The 18,636-nt window shown below is 34.5% G+C and overlaps 1 protein-coding gene across 1 annotated transcript in view; it reads left to right on the forward strand.

Moving 5' to 3' along the window:
- The window catches only part of SLC30A9 (solute carrier family 30 member 9), a 66,556-nt gene that overhangs the window by 17,424 nt on the left and 30,496 nt on the right, over positions 1–18,636 (forward strand). Inside the window, 8 exon segments of the mRNA XM_074274514.1 lie at positions 1,404–1,466; positions 2,571–2,598; positions 4,736–4,816; positions 6,817–6,909; positions 7,684–7,766; positions 9,328–9,386; positions 10,764–10,831; positions 17,260–17,362. Of these exon segments, the coding sequence (XP_074130615.1) occupies positions 1,404–1,466; positions 2,571–2,598; positions 4,736–4,816; positions 6,817–6,909; positions 7,684–7,766; positions 9,328–9,386; positions 10,764–10,831; positions 17,260–17,362 (578 nt within the window).

Below are 18,636 nucleotides of genomic sequence, written 5' to 3' on the forward strand. Positions count from 1 at the left end.
CTTAACTGTTTTCATTTTTTTTCCCCCCTCAATAGTATTTTATTTTTCCAATTTCATGTAAAAATAGTTTTCAACTTTCTTTTTTTTTTTTTTGATGAGACATTTGGGGTTGAGTTGACTTGTTCATTGTCACATAGCTAGTAAGTATTAAGTATTAGGGGCCACATTTGAACTCAGTCCTCCTGATTCTAGGCCTGGTAGTCTATCTACTATAGTTGTCCCATCAACATTAATTTTTGTAATATTGTGAGTTCCAGTTTTTTTTTTTATCTTCCTCCCCAAGAAAGCAAGCAATCTGATATGTTATTACATGAACAATCATTTTCATATTAATTATGTTGTGAAAGAAAAATCAGAACAAAAAAGTAAAGCCACAGAAAAGAAAAAGCAAACAAAAAAAAAGTGAAATTACTATACTTTAATCCAAATTCAGTCTTCATAGTAATCTCTCTGGATGAAGATGGCATTTTTCATCTCATGTCTATTGGAATTGTCTTGAATTAATATATTACTGAAAAGAATCAAATCCATCACAATTGATTATCACATATACTTATTGCTGTATTATACTGTTGTCTTGGTTCTGCTATTTTTGCTCAACATCAGTTCACGTAAGTCTCTCCAGGCCTCTTTGTATTCATCCTGCTGATTGTTTCTTATAGAACAGTATTCTATTACCTTCATATTGCATAATTTATTTAGCCATTCTCTAACAGATGGGCATCTACTTGGCTTCTGGCTCCTTGCCACTACCAAAAGGGCTGCCACAAACATTTTTGTACATGTGGATTCTTTTCTTTATTTTATGGTGTTTTTAGAATGCAACCCATTAGAGACACTGGTAGATCAAAATATTGCATATCCATTTAAAATTATATATATATATATGTCTTATTGTGATCTTAAATGTGATCACCAGATGAAAACTTTTTTTGTCATAGCAAATAAGATAAGTTATCTACTGAGGTTTGGTGAAGAAGGCATCATAATCCACATTCATGGACAAGGGCTCGCACCAGTGAAATCTTACATCTTTTAAGTTAAATAAGTACAGGAGCTAGTTGTTTTGCATTTCATTGAAATTCTCATTTGATTTTTGATATGTGACTGTTATTTAAGACTACTGGGCATTTGGCATATATATTTATATATTGGCATACAGGTATTTGGCAGAATTTATAAGCTAAAAAAGTCATATGGAAATGCTTTTTTTTTTTTTAAATAGCTAGAAAATGTAAGCTACAAGGTGGAATTGACTTGTATTTAACAGTAGAAATATTACCGTGTTTAGCAATTATTGTTTATGATGGAATATTTTAAAACCTGATTCTTGAGTTTGAAACTTTTATAGAAAAATGATTGTATATCTCTACATGAACATAAATAACTCTTGAAATTTACAGTACCAGATACCAGCCTTGGACTCCAAACCCCACTTATTAAGCAAGAACCTCTCCAAGTAAGAGGTAAATATATGATTTATTTCTGTTTTCTTCTCATATTTTATGGAAGTTGTTAAAAGTTTTCCTTCCTTCCAATTCAATGGAAATGAAAACATCCAATTACTAACTCTCTCTTCTTAACTATTTTTGTTGAGTGCACTGCTGTTCTACTCTCTTAATTTTAGTGTCGTTCTTAACTCTTCATGTTTTTTGAAGCCTGCTTCCTCCTCTTCTCCTCCCCCAAATCCCCAAGTTTCTTGCACTTTTCTCTTTGTCTCTTATGATCCCCACTGGAGTTCACTTCTTACCACTTCTTCCCTGCACTAGAGTATTAGACTTTTGGTCTGCATGAAGTCTCCTGTCTTAAGTCTGTCCAAGTTCTAATCCATCTTCTACATAACTGCCAAAGTGATCACTACCATACAGAATTCTGACTGTTACTCTTGCTCAAAAAGCTCTGGGGGCTCCTTTTTGCTTTTGGAATATCTCTGCTTTTGAAACTTTTCAGTCTGTCTCTAGTCTATTACTGCAGGCTGCTTATATATTATTTCTTTCCCCATAGTCTGCAGTCCAGTTTGCTGTTCCTCACATCTCTTGTCTTTGTATGTGTTCCCCATGTCAAAAATGTTCTCTCTCTTCACTGCCTGCCCTCAGAATCACCAGATTCCTTCAGCTCAGCTTAAGTATTACTCCTTTCCGAATACTTCTTATCTCCTCTTCCACCTGTCTAACACTAATCTCCAAATTACTTTGTATTTACTTTTATTTACTTATATATCTGTACGTGCTTTTCTTCAGTAGAATGGTTGCTTCTATTGGGCTGAAATTGTTATTTTTTATTTATTTATTTTTTTCTTAGGTAGTGTCTAGAATATATGAGGTGCTAAATAAATAATAGATTGATTAATATATGTATTTCAAAGAAATTGGGAAATCACATTATCAACAATTTTCCTTCTAATTTGAATAAAAATCTCCTATGCTGCAATGTACACATTTAGAACAGGAAAAAGTAAAGTGGGTCCTATTGTGCAAGTCACATGTGTTAAAATCCAAAAGACTTGCATGGTTTACTTCAGAAATAAATCCAATATCTGAATTTATTCTTATGATACATGCCAGAGTCAGTGGACTAGAGGAAGAGGATATTAAAAAAGTAAAAATTTATTTCATTTTGGTGAATACCTCCCCCAGATTTAAAATAAAACATGTCTGTTTAGCTTACAAAGCCAAGTAGAAGAACTGCCTCATTATGAGAGATTAGAGAAAAGGATAGATGTGGAAAATAATGAGAGAGAGCAAAGAATCAGCTCCCAGCAGATGACCTGATTTTGTTCTCACACAGTGGTGGGGAGGGGAGTCTGTTTGAAGAGGGAAGAGAAGGTTTTGAATGGCTTTTGTAAAGAATGAGGCTAGGGAGTGCTGCCTTGCTGCAACGAGAGCCCAGTGGAGTGTCAATGACATTAATTTGTAATATATTCAACATAGTTGTGAGATGCCTCTCTGCACTCAGCGTTTACTCAGCAGGAGTAGGACTGAGGTTTGGCAAGAAAAAGTAATGACACAGGCTTGACATGATTGGGTAACTTCAGCAATCTGTTCATTCTCTGGTGACTGGACTGGGATCTCCCCTGGAGAGTAGTCTCCAAGCTGTGTCCTTAGTGCCCTTTACTTCCTTTGCTAAGCCTCAATCCCTGAAGAAGGAGCCAGAGTTCTCTAGAACGAGAACCACTTTGCATTTTTGTTTCATGGATTGCCGTGGTCAGAGATCCATAGTTTCCACACTACTGGTAAATGTTTTCTCTGCATTTAGGGAAGCTGCTCCTTGGAAAGCAGATGTAGTCTGCTTCTGGGACCCTTTTTTGTTCTGTTGGCTTTTCATTAAGTTTTTTTTTTTTTTTTAAATAAACTTGTTACCCATCATAAGCATAAACATTTCCCTATAAAGGACAGAAAAAGAGTTAGGCTTGAAAGTATGTTTCTCTTACATATTGTTTTTTATGTTTAACACGGGAGTGACAGAGCAGCCTTGCTTTCTCCTTTTGAACTTCCTTCTGCTCACTTCTGTGTACTTTTTCAATGTTTCCATGATATTCTTTTCTTCCTTTTTGACCTCACTGTCACTGCCCACCAGTTTCTCCTGGCAGTTTCCTGCTGCCAATTGAACATCTCCTTTGTAACAAAAACCATATCTTGGTTGTCTGAAAATTGTGTACAGAATTTATCATTCTGTATTTCTGGTTCATTGCTTCTCTGCCAGGAGGTGGAAATCACACCTCATCCTTAGGTTTTGAAATCATGACTAGTTACTGCATTAATCAGAACTCTTTAGTCTTTCCACGGTCATTGTGTCAATTATTTTAGTTCTTCTCACTTCCCTCTGCCTCGGTTCATATTAGTATTTCAGGAACCATTCTTAAAACCTCCTTTACACGGTAGGACCTCCAGAGCTTGTGCTTGGCTGACAGCCTTCAAGAACTCAAGGTCATCTCAGTGGCATGGTAAGACCTTAGAAAAGACCCGAACTGAAGAGCTTGCTTTGAAAATATTTGATTACCATATATGTTAGCCAATTACTTCTCCAGTTGAAATTTCTAATTCATGTTCAGGTAACCTCAAGATAAATTATGCCATATTAGTTTAACATGGCTTTGACAGAAACATCTATAACAAGATACACATTAGAGCAAAACCACTTTGATGTTAGTTATAAGCAAAAGATTACCATTTTCAGAAATAATAAAATATTGCTTCCCTATTAGACTTCTAGAGTCTCGCCTTCACTGATTTAGGAGGATTTTTCTTCTTTTCTGACCCTACATGTAGTACATTAGGAAAGTTATTTGAACACTTAGGTCTATTATGCATTACTGTCCAGCTGCATTATTATAATCTTCAAATGTGTTATTTTAATTATGGGTGTATAATTGATTCTTTTCTGAAATCCTGTTCTGCCTCATGACAAGGAGATGACTGAGTTTTCAAAAGCTATAAGAGGGAAGCACAAGCTCTGGCAGGTTTTCCCCAAACTGGAAGGCTGCAAATATGGGAATAGAGATGGGTGATGTTTCTATTACTGGAAAATAAAGCTTAATTGGAAGTGCTTGTGCCCAGAAGGCTGGCCACAGTAATGTGGCCATAGCATTTCATTGATACCATCCCATAATAAGCATAGAGAAGTTATAGTTTTAGTTCCCAGACTAATGAAATTATAGTTCCGTAACATTAAGAAATGTATGTTTGGTTTGTTTTACTATTTGCTTTTGGTTTTAGTTAAGCAGTTCTTAAGGAAGAGGGGAATATGGACCAAAGTACACCCAGAATAATTTCATCACTGGAGTCAGAGCAATAAATGAATTCTGTCTTAAATCCAGGTACCACAGTTAAATTATTATTGGCTAACAAGATAACTATTGATTTATTAATATATGTATATATTTTGGCTAATGTTTAAACTGCTCAATTGGTCCTCCCCAAATGTGAATAAAATTTAATAGCATTCAAAACTATTAGATTTGTTGACTTTTTCTGTTTAATTGAAATTCTTCTATTCTAGGAATAATTATGCTATCCATCTCCTTTTTTTCATTTAGAAAAAATAAAATTCTAAAAGATTGGCTATCTCAGTAGAACCTTCTATGCCTAATAGAAATACAAATAATTTCACATGTATATCATTAATAAACATCTCATAAAGGCTGTAAAAATTTATAGTTGAATTTGAATGACTCTGTTGCTGAACTTGAGCAAGATTCAGGTAATTTTCTTCATAGCTGCAATAACAGTAATCATAATAAACATTTTGATTAAGCCCTTAAAGATTTCCAAAGTAGTTTATAAAATATCTTACTTTAGTCTTACCTGGGAGGTAGGTGTCATCATTCCTATTTTTCAGATGAGAAAACTGAGATTGTGAAAGTTTTAACTGACTACTCAAGATTACACAGCTAATTGGCATCAGAGGCCCTAGATTTCAACTTGGGACTTCCTGATGAGGTTCAGTGCTGTCTTAACTGTTTACCTGTCTCTAAATGAGAGAGACAACATATATACAACTATATACATACATAAACTCTTTGATCATACTTTTATACTCTTTGTTTTCCAGACCATTGGTTGAGACTATCTCCTAACCTTAATATCTGTAACTTTATGAGAAGTCTTTTTTTCTATATAAGTTAAGGTACTTCCTTAAATATTCTGTGTACAAGGAATAGCTAAGATGGGATAATTATTCTTCATTACTTAATAAAATCATGAATACCCTTCATTTAAATATTTTTATGCTTTTTTAAAAGCAATATGTTTTATTTCATTTTATCTTCCTCCAAATTCTGGAAGTTGGATAAAACAGATATTTTACACATTTTATAAAGATTATTTTATAAAGATTTTATAAAGATTATTTATAAAGATGATCATTACTCATTGATCCCAAACATGGAATGCCTCCTCTGAAAGGAAATGAAAAGTTATGTTTTGAAGATTATCACAGAGTATTAATTTCACATGAGATTTATACAAAACAACTTTAAGTAAAGTGTGATTTGCATTTGGTCTGTTAATACAAATAATTTATCTTAGATTACAGAGTGGATTAGTAACAAAACCAGAAGATTCCTTCTTATTTTTGATATCTAGTCTTTGCCCTAAAACAAGAGATGTGTTGGTATTATGAAGAATCATTGTTTTCTTGATTAAATGTAGTAAACATCCATGTTCATTAAAATAGAGATCTTTGTGAAGCAGTCATAGTAATTTAACTTTATAGTCTTTTCTTTACTGTTAAAAAATGTCCTTACAATACAGTGCCACATTATGGTGGTAGACTGTTATTTTAGTGGTTATTTTTAGTGATAATTTTGTACAACGGCTTAAAACCTATTGTTATTTACTATGAACAAGAAATATTTCCTCGCATGGACAAAGTATTTTTTGGCAATTTTACATCTATGAATGTGTAGAATATTGGAATATTAGTCTGAAGAGCTATTGTAAACCTTAATTGAGTTCTTATTAGAAAGATGGTATTTCAATATTTATTCTCTTTCTGTTTCTCAAATTTTTCATTCAGATATATTTTCATCACATTTATTATGGTTGTGACTATATTTAAAATAAAAGTTTTGGTATAAGATCTGAGCCTGCACAAACTCAGTTTGAACTTATGTCATTGTTTTCACTAATCGTAAATTTTTTGGTTAGAGTCTTTCTTGCTCTTTTTAGTTGAAAATATCTCTTTAAATTTATCCTCCAAAAAATGTACATATCTATAATTAATGTAATTGATTTTCTACACTCTAAATAAATACCATTCTTATTTATTAATTACATTATCTTTAGAAAAATCTTGCTTGTTTCTTCCTTCTAACAGTGATCTGGAACAGTTGCGAAAAATCAGACAAAGAAGTCCCCATGAAGATACTGAATCCTTTACTGTCTACTTGAGATCAGATGTAGAGGCAAAGTAAGAGCATATTTCTCTTCAAAAGCAAAGAAAACACCAATAGATGCTCAATTTGGGTTATACCTTGCTGTTGATACACTACTAAAGTTTTTTTATTGTTTCACTTTGTCATGGAACTAATCCTGGGATCTTGAAAGGCTATTCTAGTAGAGCACAAGCTCTAGTTGAGCTTTCTAAATTGGAAAGAGCCGTAAGAAGCTGCTTGGCTATATATTGTCATCCAAGGATCAGCTAAGTTCCTTTGAGAAGGCTCTCTTTATCTTAACTTAGATCATTAGGTGACAAATTTCTTTTAGCTAAAGCAGTTTATGAATACTGCTTAGTAAAACTTTAAGGCATTGTAATCAACATTAGTGGAGAGAGAGCTCATAAGCCAATGAGATCATAATTCTTTTGAAATGTTAAAAATATCATTATTGAGAAAAATTAATGAGACAAAGTTGAGTTAAAAAAAGATTTATAATAAAATACTTTTTTTTTTTGCCATAGAAAATCTTTCTAGTCTTTTTGCAAATGAATTTTGAAGCCTAGTGTTCCCATTTAAATTATAATGTTATATATTATAATATTAGAATAATAATATTAGAAAAAAACTTTTAGAATTCAGGTTTGAATTTATTTTTATTCTATAGGTTTAGTTTAGGAAAATTCCTTGTTCTTTATTTTTCTGAAATGACAATGTATTATTAGATATTCAAATTGATTCTTTAAATTTTATTATGTGTATAGTAGAATGCTACAACTTGTTGACTGTTGTGTGTATTTATGTATTAGGGCTTTGGAGGTTTGGGGAAGTTCTGAGGCTCTTGCTAGAGAGAGAAAACTGCGTAAGGAAGCAGAGAGAGAATACAGAGAGAGTAAGTATATTCATTTGGAAACTGAATTAATATTAAAGTATCTTATGCTGAGGAATCTTCTCTTACGTGTCTTTTGAAGAACAGCATTGTATGTTTGTGGTCAGAAACATACATTACTATTTTTTGATTAGTTGATATTGATTCAGTTTTAGAACCACTCAAGTGAAGAAACTTTTTTACAGGCGAGGAAACCAAAATGTTTGATGGTTTCAATAATTTGTGCAAAGCAAATCTGTGTTCCAGCTTAGTAATACTTGTAATGGTAGAATAAATGTAGTATTACTTTTTTAGAGGAAGACCATCACTTGGGGAACTGAAAATACAATTAATTCCCAAGAAAAACATTATAGCAGAAGTTTTTCCCTAATCATGGGAAATATTTACCATAGTCTTTTTTTTGGTCTTTTAGTAACCATTTAGAAAGTGTTATTCTCAAGAAAAAGTTAGTGTGCTGCAGTTAATTGTTATTGAATTAAATATACATAATAGTCTTTACAACTAGAGGTGAATGTCTTCAATTTTAGTTGATTCTCCAAAATGAACTGGGCCATTTATGATTTGTCTTATACTCATTTTAAAAAATACAAAAAACGGTTGCATTTTATAGTTAACTTTTTAAATTACTTTTTTCCCTAGTGTTTGTGAAGACAATGAAAAAAAATCAGGGAACTAGATATTTTAAATATTTCTCATTTTCTTGTTATTGAAGATGTGTTTAGTAAGGAAGCCAAAAGTACAATGTAATGTGCTGTGTAACTGTACAACAGTGAAATTGCTAAATTCCTAAGGGATGTTAAAATGATAATTCTTAAAGTCTTAAAACATTGAAATAATCTGGGTTTTTTAAAAGTTAAAATTATATTTCAATAAGAAAGCTTGCTATTAGTGTATGTCTGTTCTCTTATTGCAGTAATATTTTGCTTTGTAATATTAGTTGAATGCTATTCTATCAGAAAATTCAGGCAACTTTTATTATGTGCCTATTGTAAAGCAGAGCATTTTGTTTAGTATTAAAAAATTATAGAAATGAATAAGCTTTGATCTTAGCTTCAGAGAAGTATAGAGAAGATAAGATATATACAAATATTAAAATAATAATCTTGTAAGTGGATACATAAGCATGCTAACAATATTCAATTACAATATATTGAAAAATCTGAGCTTAGGGAGATTGTTTCTGTTGGGGGTGTCAAGGAAGCAGGATGGCATTGTAGCTGAATCTTGAGGAATGTGTAGAATTTCAGGTATAGATATAGAATTTTCCCTGCTAGATCCTAAACTCTTCAGAGGCAAGCACTATTTCCCTTCCAACACACAACACACACACACACACACACACACACACACACACACACACACACACACACGCGCGCCGCGCACACACACACACTGCTCTATATTTATTAGATGAATCAAAAAATTCATCATTATAATGTATAATCAGTTTCTAAGCACTAATTAGCATTGTATGAATGTCTTAAATTGAAAACAAGTACTAGTCTAAAATATATATAGTGAGAGAACTTAAAAGAAAGAAATATTTTCTAATTTTTTTTCAAAGGGTTGTTTAGGAATCAAAAGATACTACAAGAGTATAAAGACTTCCTGGGACATACAAAGGTAAGGAGCTCTTCATTGTAATGTAAATTTGTTACATATAGAATAATGGTAGTATTAATTTAATTTGCCTCCAAATAATGAAATTCCATTGTGTCTGAAGGAGCTTAAAGAGAAGTAGAACCGTGAAACTCTTTAGGGAATTAGTAAGAATTCATCCAGTTGAGGAAATGAGTAAAGGGTCCAGGACATGGCACTTGTGTTGGTTTGTTTTTTAAATGAATGCATCGGAAGTTGTTATTCTCTAGTTTCCATTTTAAGGTTGTAATTACTAAAGAAAGAGAACCCAGAATATTTAATGTGACCTTACAGATAAGTTTAAAACAGCAAATAAGGAAAAAATAGCATAAAGCACAGATACTACTAGATAGAAGAGAATTTTAAGGCTATTTAAACTACAAACTATGAAATGAATTCTTTTAAATTAAAGAATTGCCTTGTTAGGTATGGAATTGTTGTCATTGCATGGGTTTACAGAGCAACTCTCTTAAAAGATGTCTAGCTGCTTGCTACTGGTTGGTTGGAAGGCAAGGGTACTTGAGTCCCCTTTAAGAATTCTGATTAATCCTTGGGTTGTTTTTGAGTTATTTCAGTTGTGTCTGCCTCTAGATGACTCCTTTGGGATTTTCTTGGCAGAGTTTGAAATGGTTTACCATTTCCTTCTTCAGCTCATTTTTATAGTTGTGGAAACTGAGGCAGACAGGGTTAGTGACTTGTACGGGGTCACACAACTGATCTGTGTCTGAAATTGGATGTGAACTCAGGTCTCCTGGGTTCTAGGCCCAATGCTTTATCCATTGTGCCACCCAGCTGCCCTAAATCCTTCTCACAAAGGGGAGAGAGGTGCAGGAAGCTCAAACCTCCTCCCAAATCCAGAGGACTAAATGAACTTGTCACACTGAATTATCCTTTACTGGTGGGCCAATGCCACTGGGAAACCTAAAAGTAAAGGAATCTTAAATATGTACTAGTCTCATGAAAGACCTCTCAGAGCAGCCTTTTTTTATGCAAGCAGCATTTTTTTAGGAACTTAAAAAGTTGTTAAGGAAAGATGTTCTAAAGTATCTAGATTTCATTAACTTATCAGTTCTGTGCAGTTTTTGTTGAATCATTCTTAAAAAGTTAATCTTCTTTAGGATGAGTTTAATAAAAGTTTTCAAGATGTCCATGGACCAGAATTCATTTGCTTAAATAATTTCACCTCAATTATTTTTAAGGTGAAGATGTTAGAAAAAGTGAAGTAAAGAAAATTATGCAAGTAAATATGTCAGATACAGAGTATTTTGGTTCATCATTATGAATTAAATGGAAACATTTTCTGGATTCTTGAAACTGTGGCTATTTATGTTCACAATTTGTCTCATTGCTTTTTTTTTTCAGCCACGGTCTGGAACATCGTCGGTGTTTCTTAAAGGACCAGGAAAGGTGGTGATGGTTGCTATTTGTATGTAAGTTTTCAAAAGTAAACCTTTTAAAGATAAACTATGTATTATTTTGAATCTGTACATCCTACACCTGAATATATAGTTTACTACTTGGCAATTAGGAAAGTAGTTATTTTTCCCATATTTATTTTAAAAGGAAGTTGATTTGAGACTGATTATAATTACCAGGATGAAGTATGTGGCTCTCTATATATGTGTCTTTTATTGTGGAATGCTATCTGACTGTACTTTCTTAGTTGTTTATTAAAGGTGATGTATGGAAATTCATTTTCATTCATTTCATATATTATACTACTAAAGTAACTAAGAGTAACCCTGAGAATATCTGTGTATGTCTAGTATTTCTGGGTAATCTTTTTCCTGCTTACCATAGAGGGGTAGGATGACAGTAACACATCTTATATTTTCAGCCCTTTTCTTTTGTCTTCCCTTTCCTGTTATCCCTATTTGCACTGATTATTAATACCCTCAACAAAGGAGATAAGGGTGAGGAGAGTTCACATTTGAAGGATGAGTCTCAGACAACGAGCAGTTTAAATAGTGTAATATTTAATTTTTTTTGAATGTGTAATGTAACAGAAGATATTCCTAGTTCTACCAGATAACCTTGTTTGGTAGAGATAGAAGGGGGAAAAGGGAGTTAAGATTATTTTATTTCCTTACTTACTGCTACCTGACTTCCTTTTTTCTTTCTCCACTAGGCAGAGACCTGCTTGGAATTTGAGTTTTTAGGATTGCGGCAAAGGGAAAGGATAGTAGGATCAATATTCTCCAATGATACTCGAGAAGAAGAGAGTTTATAATTACACCAGTTAAAGAACTAGAGTACCATGTCTTCCCTCTAGAGCAGCGGTCCTCAAACTTTTAAAATAGGGGGCCAGTTTACTCTCCCTCAGATTGTTGGAGGGCCAGATTATAGTAAATACAAAAACTCACACTCTGTCTCCGCCCCTCAGCCGCATCTGGCCCACAGGCTGTAGTTTGAGAACCCCTGCTCTAGAGCCCTCCTTCCTGTCTCTTGAATCTTTTAGTCTGCTCTCAGCATTTGGGATGTTCTCTCCAATGATGTCAGTGACGACTGCTTCTCTATTCTATACTGCCCTTGTCCACATCCTTTCATAAGTTTTTGCTCACTATGCCAAGGGCTTGCTGTAATTTTACAAGAGTGGAGTGTGTGAGTTATCCCTCGCTATTTATCACAAGACTAGCCTATATTTTTCTGTCATATGTTTCTTTGATGATATTCTTTAGTCCTTTATTAGTTTTGGTTTATAATGTATTGTAGCTTGCACATCCCTCAGGTGCTTCTCCATTGATCTAACTTTTACTTCGAGATGCAAGTTTTCTATAATTGTACAGTATAAGTGGTAGAGTATTCTGCCAAAAAATGGTCCTTTATATAAGGGAGGAGATTGTGATCCTTAAAGGAGCTTCGCAGTTTCTCAGAGGCAGTTTAGCAAGCTTGCCTTCCTCTGGCTAATTAGTTGTGGACTCCATTTTCCATTCGCATTGTTTATAGATGTAGATGCTAATGGGTTGTATTGTCTGGGCTAGCTTTCTGGAGGATCTCTGGACAGGCCTTGGTCTTAGCAGGAGAACTACCACGAGGCTGGTCAAAGACGGAGTTTGGAATCTGGAGTCTGAAGTCTGTGTGTCTGTATCCGAGGTTCTCCTGTATCTGTGGCTGAGACTCCTCTGTATCTGCTCCGTGTCTGATAGACTCTCAGCTCCCAGGCCTCTCAGTATGATTACATCACTATAGCAGCTGAGCATGTGCCAACTGTAGAACATTACATCACTATATCACACTATGTATATGCCAACTAGAGTGATTACATCATTACATTAAGTATATGTTTAACTAGAGAACCATTATCCCATCAATCACACTGAGTAGGTGCTGAACTATAAGCACCCTGCTGTCCTTGATTCAAGTATATCTTTCCAGAGGTCTGGCCCTATACAGTGGGTGACATAGATAACGAGAAGATACTGATGGATGTGGTCCACCATTGTCCACCTAGTCTATGTCATCATCGGCACAATAAACATTTTTTATCTACCAGATTTTTCTTGTGTGCATAGGTAAGCCCCTCTGATAATGGTTATGCTTCTTATGGAGGACACTCTTTGGTATTCCTGGGCCTGGTAGAAACAGCCTAGTGTCATGCGCGACTCTGTGGAATCACTGCCCTCGTGGTAGCCCAGAGTTTTGGCAAACACGGTTCCTCTTGTTGATGCTTTGACCAATGTTGTTAATTAAAAGTTGTCAAGATGGTCATATTTATTATGTCTTTTGAAGAATCTTGTAAGATACTACATCCTTGACATCTTTTTGGAGGACAACCTTTAAAGGGCCACCTGCCTCACTAAATCAAATACTTTTATTTATTTTTTTATTAAAGCTTTTTATGTTCAAAACATATGTATGGATAATTTTTTAACACTGACCCTTGCAAAATCTTGTGTTCCATTTTTCTTCCCTTCCCTTACCCCCTCCCCGCGATGGCAAGTAATCCAATATATGTTAAATATGATAAAAAATATGTTAAATCCAATATATGCATACATTAGATCAAATACTTTTAAAGGAGAAACATATAATGAGCACTGTAAAAATGGTCAGTCAACAATAAGAACAACAGATCTTGTGTCCTTTATCTTTTAGTCAATTTTTGTTGGAAAAGATGTGGTTTAAGGTATATATCATTTGCAGAAGTTCATCAGTTCCTGATTAGTACTTGATTCAAAGATGTTCTCATAAAGATTATAGACAGATGGGAAAGTACCCATATGGATTCTCTCTTGGTGAGCTTTTTTGGTAGATCTGAGTTTTTTTCAGTGTCATTATTTTGCCTTTCATCTATCTTTTGATTCTCTCCTTCAGTGTCCTCAGCATTGTCTCTTCCCACACTGTTTGCTCTGTGTACACTTGGTCTAATCCAGCTACTTTTCCTGCCTTTGTTCTCTCTAATGCCATCTTTACCTCTTCTGTTATAGAAATATGCACATCAAAAACTGTAAAGTGAAGCCCAAGTGTGGTGACTTCACTGGTCTTGCTGGTAAAACCTTTATATATAACATCTTCTGTTTGTCTCAGTCTTGGATGTCCTCAGCATAATTGCTTACTAGGTTTAACCTCCACCACTTCTCTTTGTTTTATGTAACAGTATTGCTCATAATCTTCCACCATCCTTCTCTTTAAGATATTAAACATGAGTTGGTATTTGAAGCCAGTGTTACTTTTAGCTTCAATGTTTACTCTCTTGACCAGTAAGTCAAGTGTTTCTTGCCAAGATTTGTTTTGGATCTGTGGTCTCTTGATGATAGTGATTATTTTGCGCTGATAAAACTTCTGAAATAACCTAGTGTCAGCAAAGCAGGTTGGAGATGTTTTAATTATTTAATTTAAAACTTAATTAAAAATAGAAAAAAATTATTCTATTTTGTTACCAGTTTTGGTCTTTGCCCAAATTGGCAATCTGGCAGTATACAATTAATTTAGGAATGACTCACGAATTTCAGTAATATGTTGTTTCTTAGTTATTGAAATATCAGTTCCAGTTTTTAAAATGTTACTTGGTGTTCATCATGTCTAGCACTTTGTGATTATTCATTTTTTTTTTGAAGAAAAGATTCATAACATACATCTTTTTGATTCCTTATTCTTAATACATATTTTCCCCTCTTCCTGCTTTTGTGATAAAATCATTGATAATCAAAGGAAATGTTGATTTAATTTGAGGTTCTTAATAGGCTTTCTCTACTATTTCATCTTCTGCCACAGATACTGATACATAAGCTTTCATTACTTTCATGATGATATTTTTGCACATGTTTGTTTATTTTTTCCATGCATGGCAATATTTTGACTTTATTTCAGAGAGAAAGATTTGTGATTTTATTGGTGGGGATGTTCACTCTCCTAGATGTTCCTCTTCCATAGTATTTCATCATTTATAATTCTTATTCTGTATTCTTCCATACATGCTGTATCAAGGAGGAATCCATTTATCAAAGACCTCACTTTTGTCCCTTAAGTATATTGAGATTATGATCTAAAGAAGGATAACATTTTTTACCATAAGTCCTTTGGAATTGCCTTACATTGGCAGATATTTATATCACTGGAATATTTGAGATTATGAAATGTGCTATGAATTGATATTTCTTGTTGCCTTTAGACACACGTGATAAAATTAATTTCACCAACTCCTTTATTTTGACATTCTAGGGAGCACCGATGGACTAGTTAATTGTGAATCCTAAAACTAGTTTTGTTTATAGTGAGAATATCATGGCTCTTCAGATTCATTTTCACCACTAGAATGCCTACCTGTTTGTCTTTGATCAAAAACACCTCACATTTAGAAATGCACCAGCTGCCAAGTTAAGTTAATAGACAGTCTAAGAATCTGTTGTGTGATTCTTAGCACCTTCTGTTCCCTTTTCTGCCACTTTTCCGTAGTCACTGCAGAAGCAGAGGAGGCTGCGAAGCATCAGGGGTGATTTGTCATTTTAAAAAATTTTCTCCATTGCTGTAACCCAAGTGATTTCTTCCTGGTGGTAATCTCTTCATACGAGGCTTGTCCTCAGAATGCATGCTTATTCAAAGTAGGAGAGAGATTTTTGAGATTGTGTTCTGCTTGATTTAGCTTTTAGAACTTTGGTTAATCTAATCTCCCAATCCTTGATGTGGAGCCATTAGAATAGAACTTTTTTTTTTTTTTTTTTAAATAGCTATTTATTTTCAAAATACATTAAACTTTTCAACATTCACCCTTGCAAAACCTTGTTCCAAATTTTTTCTCCTTCCCTTCCCCCTTCCTTAGACAGCAGATAATCCAATGTAGATTACATGTGCAATTCTTCTATATATATTTCCACTAGAATAGAACTTTTTGAAGAATTTTATTACATAATAAAATTTTGCTTTAATTTCATTTACTAAGCCAACTTAGGAGTTCTCATGTTTGTGTCTTCTACTATCCCCAGTCTTTTTTTTTTCTTTTCTTTTTTTCCTTGACAAATGAACTAAAATTCTCCTAATTCAGTTATTGTACCTTTACCTTAGAGTCTCTTATCACCAGGATTTTATCCTTTTCATTCTCATTTTGATGCTTGCCTTAAACGCATCTTCAGATGGTTCTGAGGATTTACTTCCTCCTTTGCCAGACAAAGAAAGGTGGTCGCTTCTTATTTGGAATAAATCAGAAGTCCTATGGCTGAATAGCAGGCCGTAATAGTATTAATGATCATAATAGCATCTGTATTGTACTTGGAGAATTTTTACGCACTTGACATATATTCTCTCCCGATTTTCACAACCATCTTGTTGAAGGAGGGTTATCCTACCTATTCTGGAGATGAGGAAGCTGAGGAAGACAAAGGTTGAATGACTTGCACAGGCTCACAAGGACTTGACTTCAGGCCCCTGCCCTCCCCCCCGTACCTCCTAGAGGTGCTGGAGGCACATGTGGTAACCTTCCTGGGAGCTGGGGACAGTAGAATCAGGAGCAAGAAAGAAACCTTTTATAGGACAGGAGATTGAGACTCAGAGAGAGAAGCGACTGGCCAGCGGTCACAAGCCTATGGCTTGCACTGTCTCAGGAACAATCCAAGAGCCTTAGGGATAGAGTGGGTGAGGATCCCACTTTCAAATTCAAGGACACCCCAAAGCTCCCATAAAGACCCAGTAGGATGGCAGTCCAGCCACTCACTGATTTCAGTTCTGCCACCTTTCAGGTGTCTCTGACTCTGTGAGCCCGTTGAGGGCTTTCTGGGCCCAGATTGGTCTCAGGAAGAGGGGAGAAGCATCCTGGGACCCATAATGGTGGCCCCAGGGAGACACTGGCTATTTCCAAATTAGGACCTCACTTTTAGGGGGAGCCATTAGTTTCTGCCAGAGATGTCTGTGGTGCTGCTTTGGGGTCCAGGCCCAAGAACTTTCCTGGCTTAGCTTCAGGCCTGATTTCCACCTGCTAACCAAGCTTCAGTTTTCCTTGTCTGCAGCACACCTAGTTTTGTCTTTTCCTGTTCATATAGTTCCTTTGCTTAAGGTCTGTCTTCATTGGGACCCTCCAAGGACTCTGGAACACTGAACTTTTTCCCAGATGAGATTCCCTATTCAGTCAGACTGACTTCCCCCTACTTCACACCATTTTCCACTTAGTCATGTCTTGTCTAGACAGACAACCCTATAGTACACAAAATGCATTTAGTCTTGTGCCCTCATGTGATAAACACCCTTAATTTGTGTGTTCAAATGATCTGGCAATCATATTTTTAATAAGTAGTAAATTGGAGGCTAAGTTTCTTAATTCATTTACTCTGTATGGAACATTAACATAGAGTTATATTGGGGTTACTTAAATCTTTTGATAACAATTTTACCAATACCATTACAACTAGAGTTTTCTTTTCTGTCTTAGAAACGGCTTGAACTTTATCTTTAAATTGCTTGCTTGGATTTATACGGGTTCTTCAAGTATGTTCTCAGAAGCTGTACATTCATTATCTGATACATGCAACCAGGTGAGAGATTTTAGACTTTTACTGGTCATAAAACAGACTTTTCCTAGATGTCTTGTTGAATGCTAATAAAACAAGTGAGGTGATTTCTTGGCTTAGTTGGTGGGATAGATTGGAAAGTATGTTCACCTTGATCCAGTGACAGAAGGGAAGAGAATGAATAGAGTTGCTAAGGTTGATTTTATAGTTCTGCTGTGACTTTTTTTTTTTTTTTAAAGGCTGGGGTTAAGTGACTTGCCCAGGGTCACACAGCTAGGAAGTGTTAAGTGTCTGAGACCAGATTTGAACTCGGGTCCTCCTAAATTCAAGGCTGGTGCTCTATCCACTGTGCCAACTAGCTGCCCTCTGCTGTGATTTTTAAGCAGAGTACCAGAGGAACTCTTCCACTATAGAAAAAGGGCCATTCTATGTTGTAATGATCTCCCTGACACTTTAAATATTAACACAGAACCTAACTGTCTTTCAGATATTTGGAAAATCTAAATATACATAATTAGCATATCCACACTTATGAAGAATATTGACTTTGTGATTTAAATCATCTTAACTCAATTTTAGTAGCTGTGTGGACAAAGAAGAATGGTTTTTGGAAGGGGGAAACATATATACACATACATACATATATTAAAATTTATCCTTCTGACCCAAATTCACTTAAATTGAAATGCTTCATTTTTAAAAATTAGAGTATGAGATCTTTGTTTTTTTTTTTTTTTTTCACAGCATGACTTTTATGGAAATCTTTTGCATAACCTCACATATGGTTTCTTAATGGGGGTTGAGGGTAGGGTGAAGGGAGAGAATCTGGAACTCAAAAAGTTTTAGAAACAAATATAAAATAATGTTTTAAATGTAACTGGGAAAATAAAAAAAACTTAAATGCTTCAGTCCCCCAAAATAAAGTATCTGTTTATCTTTAGGTATTAAACCTAACTTTTTTTTTTCCCCCCACAAGTGTACAATTTCAAATGATCAGATAAGTGAAAATTGTTTCCTTCACATTTTTTAAAGCCCTTTGAGGTTTGTGATACGGCCTCTTAACAACCCTGTGAGGAAGCTAGTATAAATATCAGCAACATTTTACTGACTTGGAAATTTTTAAGATTATGCTTTTCAAAAGAAAAACATACAACCTCAGTTCAGAATTAAATTTCACAATTGGCCTAATCAAGTTCATTATTAATTGTTGTCCAATATTCTTGGCATATGGATGAGTTTTGCTTTTTTTTTTTTTTTTTTTTTTTGCTTTTTTTGCAGAGGCATTTGAGGTTAAGTGA

The sequence above is a fragment of the Sminthopsis crassicaudata genome, chromosome 6 (assembly GCF_048593235.1).
Source record: "Sminthopsis crassicaudata isolate SCR6 chromosome 6, ASM4859323v1, whole genome shotgun sequence".
Lineage (NCBI taxonomy): Eukaryota > Metazoa > Chordata > Mammalia > Dasyuromorphia > Dasyuridae > Sminthopsis > Sminthopsis crassicaudata.